General features: G+C 37.2%; 1 protein-coding gene across 17 annotated transcripts in view; it reads left to right on the forward strand.

The window, feature by feature from the left end:
* KMT2C (lysine methyltransferase 2C) overlaps window positions 1–18981 on the forward strand; it is a 200306-nt gene that overhangs the window by 87872 nt on the left and 93453 nt on the right. For all 17 annotated transcript variants that reach the window (XM_082316239.1, XM_082316255.1, XM_082316248.1 and 14 more), the window contains one exon: window positions 18307–18469. In XM_082316239.1, coding sequence (XP_082172365.1) covers window positions 18307–18469 — 163 coding nt within the window. The remainder of the gene's footprint in view (window positions 1–18306; window positions 18470–18981) is intronic.

The raw sequence follows: 18981 nt of genomic DNA on the forward strand, positions 1-18981 counted from the left end.
AACATCTCTACTTTTTTACTGGGTTGCTGTCTCCTAGAGAACTCCAGCACAGAAAGTGCTAGAGAAAGACTAGAGGAATAATGACATGCATCTCATCAAGAAGACACTTCCATATGCTTTTGGTCAGTTTAGTAGGTTCGTTCAGTTTCTAGCATGTTTTAGAAATACTGTAACAGTTCAGCAGTGGGAGCCGTGAGGTATTTCAGTTTTCCATGAATTTCCCTCCTGTTATTTTGGAGTTTCTCTAGAGATTTGTAGCCATTTCCCTGCCAATGATGACAGGCTTTGTACTTCAAGGAAAGACATAGTGACTAAGGGTACAGCTTTGGTAACATTTTAACACTGTAAATTATCTTGCATAAATTACTCTGTTCCAGAACGGTTTGGATTTTGGTCACCTAAAGCCAGATCATTTGTGTCTTGGCGAATGTGAATCAGACTGTTCTTAGAGCTTGTTGATGACATCAGAAACACTATGTCAATTATTTTATAACTATTTTCCAAGTTCTGCAAAGCAGCTGCGGTATCTTAAAATTATCATAGTTGGTTTTGGTTTACTACCTGTAATTCTTCTGGAACACCTTTGTACACCATAAATGATGTCAGTACAGCTCTGGTAAATCTGTTCAGGTTCAAGAGCTGCCATGGGACCTGTAGGTATGTTTGGTTTTTTGCAGGTCCAGCAGTTTGAGAACAGATATTTGCCTGTGCAGTAAGATTTACAACTTAATTCTCATTAATATCGTCACATGAACAATGATTAAAGTATTATTTCATTTGAACCAAAATAAGCTTTTCCATGACATACTGTTGTTCATTTGAAGTCATTGTCCTGTGGCAGCTGCTTTGAAAAGCATACATCAGAGCAGAGGAACCGGGCATAGGGAAGAAGTGAGAATGAGCAGATAAGAAGAGGGCTGACATATGAAATTACTAGGATTATTGAAAAAGTCCCCCTTCCCTCTTTTCTTCTCACCTGTAATCTGACTCTGGGAGCTGAAGCAAATAAAGTGTAATTTCATATACTTTATGCAAAAAAAAAAAAAAAAAAGGCCAAACAAAAACCCCTAGCTTTTTGCCTAGCAGTTGCTTTTAACCCTATAGTCACTTTTGCCAAATTTTAATGATTTTTTTTTTTTTTTGCCAATTATCCAGTGGGATTTTGTGCATTTTATTTTTTCTTCTGCAGTGAAACACAGAACAGAAAAAAACCTAAATTACAGTTCTTAGAGATAAAGAATTTTGTTCCCTATCGAAATGCAACACCTTTAAAACTACGGAGTTTAGGACGCAGCTTTCAAAAGGCAGTTTTCTGTTTCCCCAGTGGTCTCATAGACCACATTTTCTAGTACAAAATAAATTACATTTTTCTATATCCCTGCTAGTATTTAAGAAAATGAAATAATACTTAAAACTGAGTAAATGTGAATCAAGAACTCTACGCTTCTCTGCTTCTAATAGATTTTTGTAATTATTTTGGTATGTATAGTATGGATACCTTGGGATCTACTTAAACTCCAGACTCGGATGTGGCTCTTCAGTGGTGTATTTAAAAGTTTGAAAGGATTGCTATGAAATAGAGTGGTCGGTCTGAATAGTGTGATCATAAAGTCAGAGGCAGTTGCATGTAAAAGAAATGCAGCTAGTGTAAAGTCTAAACACTTTTGATGAAAGAAGGGGTCTGACATAGATTTTAGTTTTGAATATTCCTTTTATTGAGAAAGAAAACTTCATTTATTTTCCTAGTGTTTTGATGTAATAGTTGCTCACTCTTGAGTACTTTGATACTCAAGTAAATCTCTATATGTTCCTGAAGGAGAGTTTGTAAGTGTTGATGGTGATAGTCTAATTGAGGTTTGTTGAATGAATAGCTGATCTGTTTTTTCCTTCCCCACCAGTTGTTAGATGGATTAATGTTTCAGATTTGTACTATCTGATGTGAGATATGCTATTATCATGAAGTAACTTTACAAGTCAGCCAGGCAGTGGAAAAAAATAAGGGGATAAAATGATGCAGTATTAAACTGAAACTATTTAGTAAAAACTTGTTTCTAAGATAATCTGATAATTATCAGGCTATTTGACTTTGTACCTATCCAAAATTTAATTTTAAAGAACTACGTAATTTTTCACTTATTTTCCTATTATTTAACGTATTTATTGTTAACATTTCGGTAAAGCTAGTACTATGCTTCAGCCTGTTAAGGTCTCTGGGATTTTTCTGGGTGGAAAGATATTTTATAAATGTGAAGAAATACTTACTTTAAGGCTATATGACACATCCCCAATTTAGCACTTTTTTTTTTAATTAGCATCTCAAGAAACCTAAAATGTTCCTTTCTTGAGAGACATAAAACACACTGTCCTGTTTATGTGCTAATATACAGTAGAGTATCAATGTACCAAATGTTGGCAAAGCATTTGATTTAGAGCTTTTTCTGGGTGCTTGCTTGGGAGTTTGATTTGTAACAGGCGCACATACTTTAACGTGACTTTTCAGTCTTTATGGTTGTTCCTTGCTTCATAACCTGTTGTGATCATAATTCTGCCCTGTTGATTAGAAAAAGGAGCACGTGATAATGTGAGACCAGTTTAGCTATAGTTAATTTTTATACCATCTTCAATATGTTGATTCTATTTACAAGGGGAAGGCAGGCATTAATTTATGGACCACAGTTTGGAGAAGCATTTGTCTTCTCAGATGAAGCAGAAGAAAAGATGCACATTTGTAAACTAATATTTTTTTCTGAGATTTTTCTTTTGATTTGCTTTGTCCTGAGCCTTCTGTGAAATAACAGCTGTGTTTGTATCCCTACCTTTTTGTTTCCAAATATATGAAAAAAAATATTGTGAATTTGTCTACCTAGCAAGTAGTATTGTCAATGCATGTTATAACTCACTGATTAGAGTGGAAGTGTGTCTTTTTCCTTCTTTGGTCTGTAAGAAATAAGTGCTAGAGCTTAACCCCTGCCCGCTGTTGGAAAGGGACAATGACTAGCGCCTGTATTCTATTATATGCATTTTAGGTTTATGCAATAAAGTTTATTCACAGTAAGAGAGGCCTTTTCATAAACCATCAATTTTTTCCAGTGCATGAAAACAATTTCTGTGACTTCATTGCCTGGTTCCCCCTGCAATTTTGGAGACCTGAACAGAAGCACAATGTCATTTCTGGCAGATCTACATAAAAGGTCTTTCCTGTAATGACATTTGTGGAACACAGTAGCAAACGAGGAGGGAAAAGACTCGGGTTACTTAGGCAGCTCAAACCTCCTTTCCTTAAGACGGTTCATATGGCTTCATCTAAAGGGAAGTATTTGATTTTTCAGCCTCACCTATTCCTTTTTCTCTCCCACTGCAGTGGTGCTGCTGGTTTCCCGCTGCGGTGCCGGGAGGCTGTTCTGTGGGAGCTCGCCCCCTGAGCGCTCCCTTGGCACTGAAGTCAGAAAGCAGAGTCAGCCTTAGAGTTTCCAGTCTGTGGGGTTTTTTTTCAAGATGAATGCTTTGAAAAATGCACCTTTCTTGAACTCTAGATGTCAAATATGTGGGTACTAGAATTGGGAGAGAGATTGTTGCTACAAAGACGTTTCTGAGAGGGTTTTGATGCTGAATAGACGATAGGCATTGCGGATGCTACGGGCAGTCTGTGAGGTGTAGGAAGCAGACAGAATGGACTGGGGGCACAGAGAGAGACTGAGAGAGAAGCAGCAATAGCCCAGAAATGAAAGCCGAAAAGCCTAGCTGAGAAACATGAAAGGGCCTATGTTCCTGAAGGAATTTCCAGTGCAGGTTTCCTTTATTCAGTAACATTCACTGAAATAATTTACTGAAAGCTCTGAAGTGAAATTGTTTAGTGTGTGTTCCAAACTGGTGAAGTGTGTTTCACAAAGACCTTTTCTTCCTTTTTGCATGACTTGAGTAGAAAACACTTTTTTCATAATACACCCAAAGAAATTCTCTATATTCTTTTTTTTCCTCCCTTTTTTTTTCCCCCCCCCCCAGGGTGTCTTTCTTAAATGTTATTCTAAGCATTAAGGCAGTGACATACTAGTTCACGTTGAGGTGGCACTCTGTTGCTGGGCATTTCGTTTCAAGACTTTATAATCTATCTATACCAAGTTATTTTGGGGGCTTATGTGTTAAAAACAGAGAGAACCTGATCTCTGAAGAGCGAAGAAAGCCCACTAAAGGAAAATCGCGCTCTCTTAAATCAAGATTGTACCTTCTTCCTCAGCTAGTGCTTCAGTTTGCTGGTGGGACTGACCCATTTTGGTGCTTTGTTGTAGAACATGAGAAGACGGATACTTGGGCTGTCCCTTTTTCCTGTCTTTCTGTACTCAGCAGCAGTAGCATAGTCCTTCAAGGTCTACAAAAGAAAGAAAATTACAATACAATGCCCCCCAATGTTAAACGTGGAATGAGGAAATAACAAAATGTCCTTTCAAAAATCTATGAAAATATTTACAAATTTATTTAAATTGTTATCCCATTAATGTTTGCAGCAGATAAGAAGACTGGAGCTCTATATATATTAAAAAAAGGCAGGAAGCCTTACCCATCTCTTAACAAGCATGCCAACAGTAAGGCCATAGAGACTTGTACAAGGAAGTGTAGCAGTACCACCTATCTCCTCATTTTTATAGGTATTTGAATGCAACCCTCATTTTCCTACCTTACTACCACCTCACTTGTAGCTCCTTCTTATTTAAATATTTTATATTCAGTCTTTTCCATAGTTAGTGTGGATCAGTCTGTTGGGTTTTTTTTATGTTGGTGCTTAACGGTCTAATTTTGCCTTTGTGTGATGGTTACATTTATGAAAAAAGACTAATCAGTCTTTTGTAGATAATATTGGCTAGTTTTAGACAAGGACGGGTCCTTATTATGCTTTCAGCATTATAGAAATAAAAAGGTGTTTTCCTTGCCTTCAGAAACTTGCTCTTTAATAGATAGCACATGAATAAAAGGGGAAAATACCCCTATGGGACAAGTTGTAGGTATATTTGCTGAGCTGTAGCATTGTTTGGTTAGTGTTAGACAATTGACTGTAATCTTGGTTTTGTAGCAGTTTCCCTTTTAAATAGCATTTTATTTAAGCATGTCTTTTAAATTTTTCATGGATGTGGGTCACATGCTTCTTTTTGAACGAGAACTTTATAGAGTTCAGACTCTTTAATGAAATTAGAGTTATAAAGTGGTTTTGATTATTCCAGTCAAAAGAGTCTGAGTAATATTTTTCCTGCCAATATAAATTATTTTATGGGTTTTCATTTGGGGTTTTCACCCATCCTCAAAAAAAATCATACAAACTTATTTTAATTTAAAACTCAGGAGTACTCATATTAGTCTGTTGGCATCAGTTTGCTTTTAAGCAGTAGCCTAAAAACTCCTTCTGAGATTGGTGTACTCAGCAGCTTGCAAAATCAAACCATTAGCAAAAAATAGTTTTGAACTCCCTAAGGATTTTGTTATTGACTTCCATTAGTGTAAGTTCTGTCCCAGAGCTGCAGATTGAACATAAATATTGCAGGCATCAGTATGAAGTAGCGCCACTAATGCAGGTGTCCTTGAGTGTTTTTTTAATAACATGGAACAAATCACGCATGAGAGAGACATCTTATGAATCTTCACAAATGTGGACCGACTGCCCTTCATGTGCGAGTGCATAACACTCGGTGATAAATACAGACATTACTTGCATTAAAGCTATTTTTTCTAATGATCTGCCCTACTATTGATAGTCATCTCTTTGTATGAAAGAATTAAGGTTGTTTATTTTCATTTACATAATTGTCCTCTCCATTCTGCAGATCTGACCGGGGAATAAAAAATGGGCAGACAGTGGTAGGTCTTCTGTCAATAATGAACTTGTAGGTGTTCCATGAATCATAGTCATGATTAATATTAAGAATACTATTTAATAATATTAATTGAAGAACTGATGAAGTGACATGTTCTCAAATCAGCACTTCCCATAAGCTCTTCTACTGGTGTGTTTTTTCTTTGGTGATATTAATGTGTTCCTTCAAAGACATAATGTTTCTCTTCAGTACATCAGAGCTGTTGTGAAATAAATATTTGCTTCCTGGAGCATCTAACATTGTAAAACAACTTGATACACCCTACCTATATTGCTCTGACTTGGTCTCACTTCAGATACAATGAGAACACATGTATTCAATCTGCAGTCTAGATAGTTCTTTTTAATAACGCTGCAGGTATTTCCACTAGCCTTCTCGCTTCCAATTTTTAATTCATAAAATAATATTTCTTTCTGTTTAAAAAAAATTTCCCCCACTCTGCTTCTGTATGAAATTGCCCTGCAAAGAACTGAGAAGAGTGGCAGATTCTTCAGAGTAAATGGTGAATCTGGATCTAAATAAACTGCTGTCAAATATCCAAGCAAATACTGGTATGGTTTTTTCCTTTCAATTACTGCAGGTTGTTACAGCAATATTAGGTGCTATTTGTATGGTATTTCCAGGGAGATGTGTTGACAAACCATAAACCTTTAAAAGCAAATAGAGACTTTTAGAGAAATAATACAAGAAGACAGTTCAGTTGCTATCATAATTCTTTGAGCTTTGTGAGGAAAATGCTCATTTTCCACACTGTAAATGGATTTGATATGTTGAATCGGTAAGAGTTTCAGGTTTTCCAAATGTCATACAAGGTGAATTTTTTTAATGAGAGTAACTTGAAATAGATGGTGAACTGTTGGGAAGACTGTTACCGTTCTGCATCTGTCACATCAGAATGTGTCTTGGGCACCTCCAGAATATTTGCTTTCTGTCAGACGTAAAATATTGTGATGGATAAATCCCCCAGTAAAGGTCGGACCTGGCAGCAGTGCTTACTCATCTGAGAAACTAAAAGGTCAGAATACTCAAGATGCTGGTAAGACTAGAAGCTCAGCATCACAGTAATGTATGGTTGTACTTCCACTCTTAATTTCATGTGAGCCTAATGTGTTTGGTACTTCTGGAAGTTCATTTCTGTAGGTGAGTGCACTGTTATAGTCTTATGCACCAGTTCAGTGTTTTTCAGCCTTTGCTGAACTCCTTTGATTGAAATAAATCCATTTTGTGGTAAACCATCTCTTGCCTTATGGGTGTTTTTAGTAAAGTATTCATCCTAGTACTGTGACAGCATTATTACCTTAACACTGCCCCAGAATTAGGATGATCATCTGATGTGAAGATTTCCATGCCATCAGATAAAATTGGTTTTAGAAAACAGTGATTGAATCTTGATTGTTTTAACTATCTGAACAGCCTCTCTAATACTACTGGCCTGCTCACATGAATTAGCTGAGCAGCCTGTGTCTCTTGAAGAGTTTATTTGTAGATGGTTATGGTTATTAAGCCTAGGAACCACAATGAAGTAGACTTGCCACGAGTTAGCATGTGGACAGTCTATGTTTAGGACTTGTAACCTCGCTGTGGACTTACAGCCTGGTCTGTGTGGAGCAGCAGGAAAACGTGCTGTCCAGAGCATAACGCAGGATCAAAACTACGATTCTCAGAATCTCAGGCTGGCTCCTGCTCTTTCTCCAGGCCAATGTCTTTTGTTGACCCAAATCATTTCCCCTTCACTAGTTCTGATGTATTATTCATGTTATTTCAATGCGGTTTTACTTTTGTTAAAGGAATGGGATTTCCCCATTTTACTGTAAACATTGTGAGAAAAAGCTTCTAGGGCGTTATTCTAGTCCTAGCTTAGCTGTAACCAGATAAGAATAAAAATACCAAAACCTCCTTGGCCTGTCATTAGAGATTAAGGAAAAGCATTGTGAAGAAACAGGACTGTGCTTCGTTTGACTATATGCTACATGTGAAACAGAAGCTTTGTCTGATTGTTTGTGCCTTACTGCTTCAACAGTGTAAGCAGCTTGTTAGACCTAGCAACATAAAAAAAGCACACAGAATCTTGTAGTGGAGAAAAGGAATTTTAATGTAAGAGAGACCAGGTGGGAATTGGTGCTGGAACAGAAGTAAATATGTATATTGACTAAGGGAATCTGTGACATATAAAGCATAACACTATTCCTGGCAGTTTTTTCCATTTGGTGGCACTAATATCTCTATAATTAAGAGCAATGGAAGTATTTAGAGGAAAACTGTGTACTGTTATAAACCATTCTTTTTTTAATTGAACAGCTGTAATTTCTACCAATGGAACAAACTATATTATAAGAAAATTATTATTAGTTTAAAATGCAAAGTTAAATGAATGCAAAATTAACAAACAGATGGTGAAGAATTATTGTGTTTTATTTTACTCCTGGGTAAAAAGGCTCATGCATGATTGTAAAAATGTCATCACACTTCGTAAACCTGAAAGCAAACAGAATTTGCAGTTGTGCACATCTGTTTTGGGACACTGCTAAAGGGTTAGAAGAATCAATGTTGTTTTCAAATAAGGGTATTCATCAAAAGGCTATCATTTACTTAACAGTTATGGCTTCTGCTAAGCATCAGACTTAATGTTCTGTGGAATTCATTACAAAATTTGGCAGCTTTTTTCTTCACAAGCTACTGAGGCAGCATGCTGCAGAACGAAACGAACAGCCCCTTCTCATCCCCCCCTCCCTGAACCCCAGTACAACAGTTGAATTACCTGCTAAATGTTTGACCAGTAATTTCAGGATTTTAAATTCTAGGTCAAGATGTCACGCTTCACGATGCTTGCCCAAGGAATGTCACTGATGGAATAGGATGGAAAGCCAAGGGCCTTATTTGTTTATTTCAGTAGCTAATGAATTAAAAAAAAGGATATGTAATGTTTGGGGATACCGTGTTTTGGGAGGAGGAATGGGAGAAATATGTGTAAGCGGCTAATTTAGTCAAATTGAAAAAAACCTAAAAGCCCCAGCCAGATAAAACGCAAAGCTTTTATTAGAAAAGAAATTATATTAATGCTTCAAGCTGGTAGTTTCAAAGTATGCCGTCTAATTGCTTTATTTGAGCTCAATTTACAAAAATTAGTGAACTGAAGATGTAGGATTTTGTTTACGATGACATTGTGCCATTTGGAGAGCGCAATTTAGGAACAGCCAAGGAAATAGGAATTATGAACAATAAGGTACTGATTGCAGTCAGTGGGGAAGGAATACTAAGGAGGTGCTCACTAATGAGGAAGGTATTAAAGGCAGGAAATTCTTGTATTTTTTTATGTCTGTACATAATCCAGAGTTCCTTGTCACCCCATCCCTACTATTACCTTGTAAATTAGGCATATCATTGAGTATATATAATGACTTTTGCTGACATTAACTTTCTGTTAAACCGAGTTAATATATCTACAAAATTTTTCTTAAAAGAATGCATTATTAAGACTATAAAATCAAACACACAAAGTTAGGACATGCCGGAAGACAGATTGTCTGCATACAAATTAATATCCTTTGCACACAATTAATATCTTTTGTGCATATGCCTGATGATGCAGTCTTTAATTGCATGATTGCATGCAGAACAGCGAGTGCCTAGTTCAGTCCATAGGATGGACATGGCTGTCTTAGTAAAAACCTCTTCAATATTACGTTTTTTCATTGTTGTTCAATGTGTAGGTATGTAGACTATTCAAATAGTGCTGAAAGGAAAGAATTACTCATTTCCGCATGAGTTTTTCTATGATGTTTCTACTATAATAAATGTGAATAACTTGTCTATAAATTTTTCCAAATAGCAGATTTATGTGGCCTTTTTAAGTATGTGGGGCTCCATTCTCCCCAAGAGAAGTTGAAATTTGTTTGGTTTTTTTTTGTTTTGTTTTGATTTTTTTTCTTTTAACTTAAAAATATCTGCTAATTTGGATGGCAAATGGAAAGATTTTCAAAAATCCTCAGACTTACTTACAACATGGCACTGGCATTGCAGTTCTTTCTTCACTCTGTTGGAGTTGTGAGTGCACATCTATGTAGAAAACAAGACTGTATTTTTAAGGAGGGAAAAAACCCCAAGCTTTTAAAAGTAAGGCTAAGAACTAAAAAAAACTTCAGAAAAAACATACTTAGTGCCCTGCCCGATGTCATAAAGGAGCTCTATGAAAGAAGCAAAACTAGATCTGTTTTGCAGGTCATCATTCAGTTGCCATAACTTAAGCGTTTTTTTCTCCCCCAAGCAATCCACAACTTTTTTCAATACATATTTTTCCCCTCTACAAATTAGGCACAGTCCTAGAAGTAACAGGTTTCTTTAATGCAGAGACTCCATTTAAGAGGTCTATTTTGTGCACTAAATCCATGTTTGATCTGCAGTCTTTTTTGTGTTTTAATGTACATACATAGTTATAGTTGTACATTTGTGTGTCTGTTCGTTCCTTTATCCGTGTCTCTGTGTATGTGTGTTGCCTTGTAATTGTCTGACCATGTAATTTCCTTGCATCAGGGGAAAAAAGGAAAAGGCAGACCTCCCAGACTGCAGGTTTGAAGCCTTTATGGCTACATACAGACCTCTGCTATTTGAGCTGGCTAAGTGATAGCAATATAGCACTAGGAGTCAGAAGACAGTGTACTTTTCCTCCTTGTAGTCTTCATCCAATTTCAGTTGCCTCAGACTTCTGACTTTTTGTCCAAGTTGATTTTTTAGCCACTTGTGCTCTTCCTTGTTCTTCCTGCATCCCAGCTCCTTAACGTTTCTATTCCCTTTTCCCCAGATCCTTTTGAGATCTGTCCTTTCACCACTTTCTATGTCTTAGCGCATCATCTCTTTATCCAATTTTAGTGCCCAGTTTTAGTTAGTGGCCCTTGAAGTGTCATTCCTGCCCCTCCTCAGCTTCTACCTCAGTCCATGGTTTCTCCTCCCAGTCTCATCAGACTCATTCCTGCAGTGTAGTTATTCCCTTTTGTCTCTTTGACCCGTATTTGTCCATGTGCCTGTATACTGGATACTCTCATTCCCCAGACAATTTGACAGTAGTATCAAGAGCCTTAGGGATGTCTGCTTTCCATTCCAGTGGCTTACTGTGCTTAGGCTTAGGGTATTTATTACAGACTTCCCCTCTCTAATCTTAGTCACACGGAAGCAATCTTTGCAGAAGGTACATGTAGTCCGATCGGTGCTAGAAATGGGAGAGGATCAGTCATGATCAATGAGAGTAGATTTTTCTGTGCTTTTTCACTGACAAACTTTGGAAGCGTTTTACTTCACAAACATAGTTTTCTCAAGCCTGGTCACATCTGGATAGATCTGCAGTGTAACAGCAAAAGTTGCATCCCCCCCACTAAAACTCCTGCCAGATTGCAAGTCCTGTGAGTGAGGTTGTTTTTGAGATGTTTTTGCAAAATGTTTTTCTTACTGACTTTTCGGTTCTCAGAAATGGCTGGAAAGTTTTGACTAACTGTTCCAAAAGTATTTAAGATAACTTAGGCATGTGTTATGTGAAGCTTTAGCCCAACTTCTTATCATTCAGAAAACGTACATGAATAGAACAGAGTTGATACGAAGTCTTTGTAAGCAGCACCCATTCACATCCCTTCATTGATAGTGCCACGCTGACAAAACCTTTCGTGTGGACTTAGCTGTGTTACCAGGAGAGAACCTTTGTCAATATGTTTTAGGCAGGCTTCAGCTCAAGACTGTCATGTAAACGTAGACCTCTATGTGGACGTGCTTAGCTGTGAGCTGTGTTTAAATTCCAATTATAGGCAATGGAGATCTGGCTGGTGTTGTCAATGGAGCCCAAAAATGGATACCCACTGTTTGGTCCACTGAATTGCGATGAAGTAAATTCCCTAAAATGACTAAGTCTCTATTAAGTGTAATGGGAGCCTAAACACTTGGCTCATATAGAGACACTAAATTTAAACCCTGAAGTTCAGATGTCCTCGTCTCAAGCCTTGTGTCATTTGGAAGCACAATGTGACTGTATCAGCAGTAAATTCGCCTTTCACTGAGTTTTTATTAAATGCCTTTGCAAATGTAATTGCGCCAGCCTAGCTGTAGCTACAGAGGATCTGTAGCATAGACATAACCTATAGAATGCGTAAGCCGCTTCAGAATCCTTATATGTGATTTAGGAACGTAGGAGCTGTGCTGGATTAGACAGAAAGTTGATTTCATCCCAGTATCTTCTGCGATGGCCAGTAACAGATGCCTAGAGAAGATCATTAATCAGCAAGCATGTAGCAATGTTTCCCCCAATTATTTTTTTTCAAGTCTCCAACAATTTGTGGCTCACACTGTTCTCTGCCAACAAAAAGAAACGTCTACACATACTTCTTAAGACCTTCCGAGCATGAATCAAATGGAACTGGCACAATAGTCTGTTTTCTGAGCCTGCCAAAAAGCAGCCTTAAACCAGAGCTGATGATTTCTGTTCTTGCCTTGTTTGTCCTGAAGTTGCTGATGCTGAAGCCTAATAATCACAATTTAAATTACATTAAACATTACTGACCTTCTCATTGTTGACTTGCTAACTAAACAACAGGCTCGCGTGTGCCCTTCTGTCACGGTGGATATTAGATGAGAATTAAGGGAAGAGTTGGTTGTTAGCTGTGGGAAAGCTTAGGCTCACTCAAAACATTTACATTATCCTGAATCTTGTAGAAGGCGAGGAGCTGAACAAAAAAAATGCTTTTCCTCATGAAAGTGTGAAAAAAGCAGCAAAGGCAGAGTCTGTGGAGGAAATCATATGCATGCAGCTATTCCTCTAGCTTATATAATGATGAGAATACAACTTCAAGGCACACAAACCCTTCTGTGGAGCTTCTGAATAGACAGGGTTTGGGAACGTTTCACGTTATACAGGGAATGATTTGTGCACCATAAAGTTGCATGTTTTTCCTCTACCTATTTCAGATTTCAAATAAAAAATACTATGTCCCTAAGCAAATGTGCTTCTTACAGGTTATTAACCTATCACAACTGTTAGGAAAAACACCCCTGCAAAACATGAATGCTTTATTGTCCCAATTTTTAGATGCCTTGATATCAACACCATTTATTTAATGTAATTTTTTATAAAGGTGAAAAAAGGAGGCAACTGGTGAGAAGGAGGAACAAAGTACTGACTTACAGAGAGCCTGAAATCTCCGCACTTAAAGGGACTTTTGCTTTCTACCTTGATTACGCTGATAGTAGTGTTAGTCATCATCATTTGTATCGTCTTACCTTTCTTCCTGACTCCTGTATAGATAACTGGGCAGATTGCAGACATATCTAGTATCTAGATCGTATCTAGTAAAGAATTCTGCATTAGAAGACAGTCTTTCTCAGTCATGTGTTGAGCTTGGCCAAATTGCATCTCTTCTGGTTGTTCATGTTTTTTCATATAGTTTTAGAAGCAAAACTTGATAGCGTGTTTCTACAATTGTGATTTTTTGGGGTTTTTTTTGTTTGTTTTTTTTTAAGCTTACTTCAGAGTACTCGGAGGATGAAGTGGGCACTGTAGAAAAGTTGTAATACATTCTATCTCTGTTAAGAACATTATAGTTTTAAATTACAGTTACAAGAGAGAAATCTGAATTTTAATTTCTTCATTTTGGTATGTGTTAAGGATTGAGGAACAAAAATAACTGATCTCTGATTGACTTGCTTGTTATAAATGTAAGTAATTTCCAAGTTTCTGACATGATTAATACAAAATTAAAAAATTAGAATGTATTTTCCAGTACTCCTGTAAATTCGTGTTATTTAGTACCTTTTCTAGTCGGTCGTTCAGTCGAAAGCCATTAATTCTTTTTATGTTGCCATCTTACTGCATTGTGCTCTTAAATGCTTTATGGTACTCAAAACAGTATATTTGACATTAGAGGTGCTAATGGTGATTAGTGTCTATAAGCAATATAAAGCTTTTTCTATATGATGGAGTAATCAATGGAGACTATCAGAACTACCAGAGAACATATTTCATTAATCCCTGTTAGTGGTGAAATTTCTTTCTGGTCTCGTTAATGACAGGATGTTAAGGTCCAGTTCTCCTTAGTTACAGGTTTATATGATAGCAGTTTTCAGTAGTGAAACAGTCTGAAATTTGTTCTTACAGGTAATACATTAAATTGTTTAACTAAGGACAGATGGCTTGTGTCCATTTTTGGGTACACTATCATAAAATTAAAATTGCTTATTATCACAGGTTTTGTTGGCTGACCCTTTTAAAGCTAAATAAGTTCATAATCAGTGAAAACCTTTTGTCATTTTGCTTAAAAACCATTTTGCAATACATAATACTAACATTTAACTTCACTGCACTAATCAGGGCACAAGTAAGTATTTATTCAAAGTCCATATTTTAGCCTTTCTTTAATGTCTACCTCCTAAGGGTTGTTACTTGTCCAGTTCTTGAGACAGTAATACTATAAAGTAATTCTAAGGGCAATAAAATAATGATAAAATATGACCTCTGGTTTGTTCTTAGTACTATCTGGATAAAATCTTACGTTATCATAAACACAGGCATCTTTTCTTCATTTGAACTTGTGCTGAGTTTTGGAGTGCTTCAAAGTATGGAGCAGCAGGAAGGCTGATGTCAAGTTGGAATACATCTTTTGTCAATTTTTTTTTTTTTTTTTTTAATCGTGTAGGAAGGTTAGAAGATGTAAACAGTAAGCTGTTTCTCTTGTCACCATTTTACAGTTTGGCCATCTGTTTCCATTAAAACCAGTAGCATTTGTGACATTCAGCCGAGCTCCCAAGCCACAGGCAGCACTAACCGTTTTGTTCAGTTGATTTTGGTGCAATTACGATTCTAGCATGGCGGTACGAGTTTTTGTCTTCCCGGAGATTTTCCGTGTGGCTTCTGCTACTCTATTTCATGGAGGATGTACTCCCATACAACTAGAAGAGAGAGGAGGTGATTGGTCAGGTTTTCTTATGTTTTCTGTTAATTCACTTAGTTCTCTGTCTTTCACTGTATTTGTATAGCAATGTCATATTTGATCCAATGGGATTAGTGAATAAAGGGAATCTTAAAATGGAATTTGAAAGAGCACTTAGCTATTTGCTTTTAAAAATGAGATTCTTTTCTGTCTGTATGAAAAAAAAAAACAGATGTAAAAGAAAAAGGTGAAAACGGCCAAATAGAAGGAGGTATGGACAGTTTTCAATCAGGGAAATCACAGTAGTAAGAAGTAGCAGACGTATGGATGGGATCAGAGCTTTCTTACCATGGGCGAGTGCACTAGGAGCTTGTTGAAGAAAACAGTCGGTAACCAATGAAGGACTTTTTGAGTAGGAAAATAGCCTGCTGACTCTGCTTTAGTGACGTGTATTTTACTGAATGTACTATGAATAAGTAATGAACTATCTCTTTAGCTTTCTGACACCTTGTAAAGTTTTTTCTGTAGAACAGGACTGTAAAATTATTTGATACATGAACAAAACAGTGCTTGGCTTGCTTTGACAGCTTGCCATTTTCCTATACCTACCCTTTGAATACTTGGATTCAGCTTCCACTCCCTTCACCTAACGCCTTACTTTGTGTTCATGCTAATGAAATTGAAGACTCCGCACTGTCTCTGTCTCTGTTACTGCCCTCATACAGCGTGGTAAAGACACTTGCATTTCATTGGCAATGTGATTTATTCCTTCCTTCCACCTCCTACTGTCCTGATGCCGTGTTTTAGTAATAGAGTAGTAAAGTAGTATTTGTTACTGAGTTTATTTAGCAGAGCGTTTTTGGTTTCTTTTTTTAATTAATATACTTCACTGTTCATATCCTTACTTTCTTTATGAAGATCAGTTAGTCGCAATGGCTGCATCCTTGTTCTTCTGGGGTCGTAGCATGTGGCCTGGTTTCAGAGAAGTGCTGGCTTCTGCTGCTGGAAGAGTAACTCTTCTCATCAACAGCTGGTGCCAGAAAAATCCCTTTGGGCGTTTGTTTCTTCAGACTGCTTTATCTCTCATAAATTCAGCAAATGTTGATATTCTGCGCTTTTTATTTGCTTCAGATGATATATACCACATTGTTTGTAAAGTGTGTGTTTTACTTAGCTGCCAAATGCTGTTCATTGCCAGCGCAGTTTAGCAGATGGGTTTGAAGGGTTCAATTAAATGTAATTTGGGCGTCCATTTTTCTTCCAGCATCTTTACATGATTCCTTAAATCAACATCAACATTTTTCAAGGCTTTGCAGTATTCCTGTAGTTTGCTCATTTCTGATAATTTTATCATTTGGTCATATAGCATTTTGAAAAAGGTGTATTATGATTTTACATTTGTTATGTACCATTGTTGATCGGTGGTTTGAAAACCGGGTGTGATGTTTAAAAATGCCATTAATATTGCTATTTTAATCCATTATTCCCAGCTTTTAGTAAATGTTGGATTCTTAAGTTGAATTCTTAGAGTGCTTGCAGTTCTTTCAGAATTTGCTTTCTTAATTAGATAATTCTTAAGGGTTAACTATGGGGTGTAACAAAGTCTCTGATGAATAGTTTCTTGAGGGCCACATTTTGGACCTTAGTTCCTCCCAAGTTCCTGCTCCTGGTGTTTCTTACCGCATAGTATCTTAGAAAAATGCGTGGCCTGTCCGTAAGAGTTGAGCCTTAGCTATAAAGCGGGCCATCTCGCTAGGCTGTAGGAGTGCCAAGTACAAAACAGTGCAGCGGGTTGTATGCTGTTTCATGTGCAGCTGCAGTTCATGAAGTTGGAGGCTTTGGGCTATATTTTCATGATTTCACATCTCAGTTCAGAATTTACCTCTTACAGCATCCTCAGCAAGTGTTTACTGAATATATAATTTCCTAAAACGAGTTCCTTGCATGACTTTGGTTTTGTTGGCAGTCCTTAAATGTAATTAATATTGCTACCTTCTTCACCTGCTTCAGGGACTCCATGTTATTGTTTGCTTATCTTGTCCTCCCTCCTCTCCTCTGCATTTCAGTTAGTAAAGTAACAGAACGCGTATTTTCTGTGTTAGTAGGTGTTAGAGGTGAGACGTCTTGCAGATCTGAAGCCTAGACTAAGCATTGTAGCACAGAAACATGGCAGTAGCTATCCTTAGTGATCTGCTTTAATTTCTGTGCCGAAGCGCTTTATCTTTTTATACTGCAGTTGTGTTTAGCATCAACTAGTATTTTTTGCTTTCTGTCGTCTATGAGTTGTGGTGCAGGCAGATATTTTGCTGAAGACATTAAGTTCATCTGGTTTTAAGAATATCAGTGTAGCTGTTTAACACAGGCAGCTTTGTGATTTGTTTTTTCGTACGGGCTGGTTTTGATATCTGTGGACTCGTAGTAGCACTATTTCATGCCTAATTTCACACCAGGCTTTGAAACACAGAAGAATTATGGTAATAAATATTGTCTGTATTCTAAGAATTAAGCAGATGCAGTATGTAACTTTCCTTTGATTTGGTTTATGTTCATATTTGGATGTTACTTGACACTTGAGCTAGTAATCAAACATGCCAGTGTTAGTATTATATTTTTATTATGAAAAACGAGAGTCCCCGAGCTCCGTCGTTGCTGTATGTTATGTATGCCTTCCTGTGAGCCACTGACCTGTTTTTTCTTAAGTTTACTCCACATCTTACGGTGCTGTGCTCTAGCCTTAAAACGTATTGTTGCCTTGGTGAAAAAGTGCAAAAGCATGTTACAGTGCTTCAGGGACTGTAATGAATCCAAGAAAGAAAAAAGACTGATTAACTGAATCAGAAGGTGTGGGTGATATTTTACAAGCAGGCTGATGGAATCTGTTCCCTCTTGACTAGAGAACTGGAGGGTTATTGGGTAGTTCTTCCTGAGAAATTATTTCTTTACCAAGGTGCCTATGGTCTCTAATAATAATCATGCTTATTTATGGCTTCTCAAAGTTCGGTGGTGATATTTGTGTAGCCTTGAAAGGAGAGATGAGAAGAAAGTGCTAGGCTATGTAATGCATTATCATCCCAGGGAGAACTGTGTAATGCCGATAAGGTTTTCAGTAGAACATGATATTTCATTGCCATTTGCATTTTTGATTACAGTGTCTACAGTTTGACATTGCAATTTACAGAGCTATGTGTTTTTTAGTTATAACCTATTGACAGCGTAGTGTGGTCTGTCTTCATTACTCAGAATAAGTCTCCAAGCCTCTTTACTGAAGGCGTAGCTCAACTTAGATAACATACAGAAGAAAAATGCTTTCCTGTGACAAGAAGAATCTTGGTCATGAGAGCGCATTTAGAGCGGGTTTTGTTAAACATTTTAAGTTGGAAGGATCTGGGAGGGCCACTGAAAGACAGTCCGCTAGTTCCCTTCTCCTCAGTATTCACTCCCTTCTACTGGCCGAGGTGTTTGTTAAATGAGGCTGGGGAACAGATCTCGCTGAAAAATTAGAAGAAAAAATAGTTTTTGAGCAATTCACTCTTTTTGTTTTTCAGCGATGTGCATATTGTAAGCACCTTGGAGCCACTATCAAATGCTGTGAAGAGAAATGTACCCAGATGTACCATTACCCCTGTGCTGCTGGAGCAGGCACATTTCAGGATTTCAGTAACTTGTCCCTCCTTTGTCCAGACCATATTGATCAGGCTCCTGAAAGATGTAAGTACACAGTATTCAAATGACACAATTACTACCAGGTTTTATGAAAACTGCTGTGTGGTAGGATCAGCTTAAGAGTGCATTTGTTTAGACCTGTTTTCCCAGTTCATGTAGTCAAGAATTCATGTGTGTTCAGGTATGAGAAAGATTCAAGTTCATACTCTTCTGTTTTTAAAGACCGACAATGGTGCACAGCAAAGTTAGTATTTTTCTGGTTTTTTTTCAATGACAGAACATGGGAAGCATTTACTCATAAGGCTTGTCTTCCGTCAGGTTTTAGTTCAAGTCGATAGGCTTGCTTACTTGCCCTTCCTCAAGTTAGAGCAACCATATTGCAAACACTTCAGCTAAATAATAGGTTTAGCTCTGTTAGGAGGTTTGTTTTGTACTTGTTCCAGAGAAGAGTTGGTCCTAAAGCTCTCAATTTTATCTTGAGGAGAATAAAACTGTTTCCTTTGGTAAAACTTTATTAAGGTTTAAAGTGAATGTACTTTTGTTATGAGAAGATTAGT

The sequence above is a fragment of the Platalea leucorodia genome (assembly GCF_965183815.1).
Source record: "Platalea leucorodia genome assembly, chromosome: 1".
Taxonomy (NCBI): domain Eukaryota; kingdom Metazoa; phylum Chordata; class Aves; order Pelecaniformes; family Threskiornithidae; genus Platalea; species Platalea leucorodia.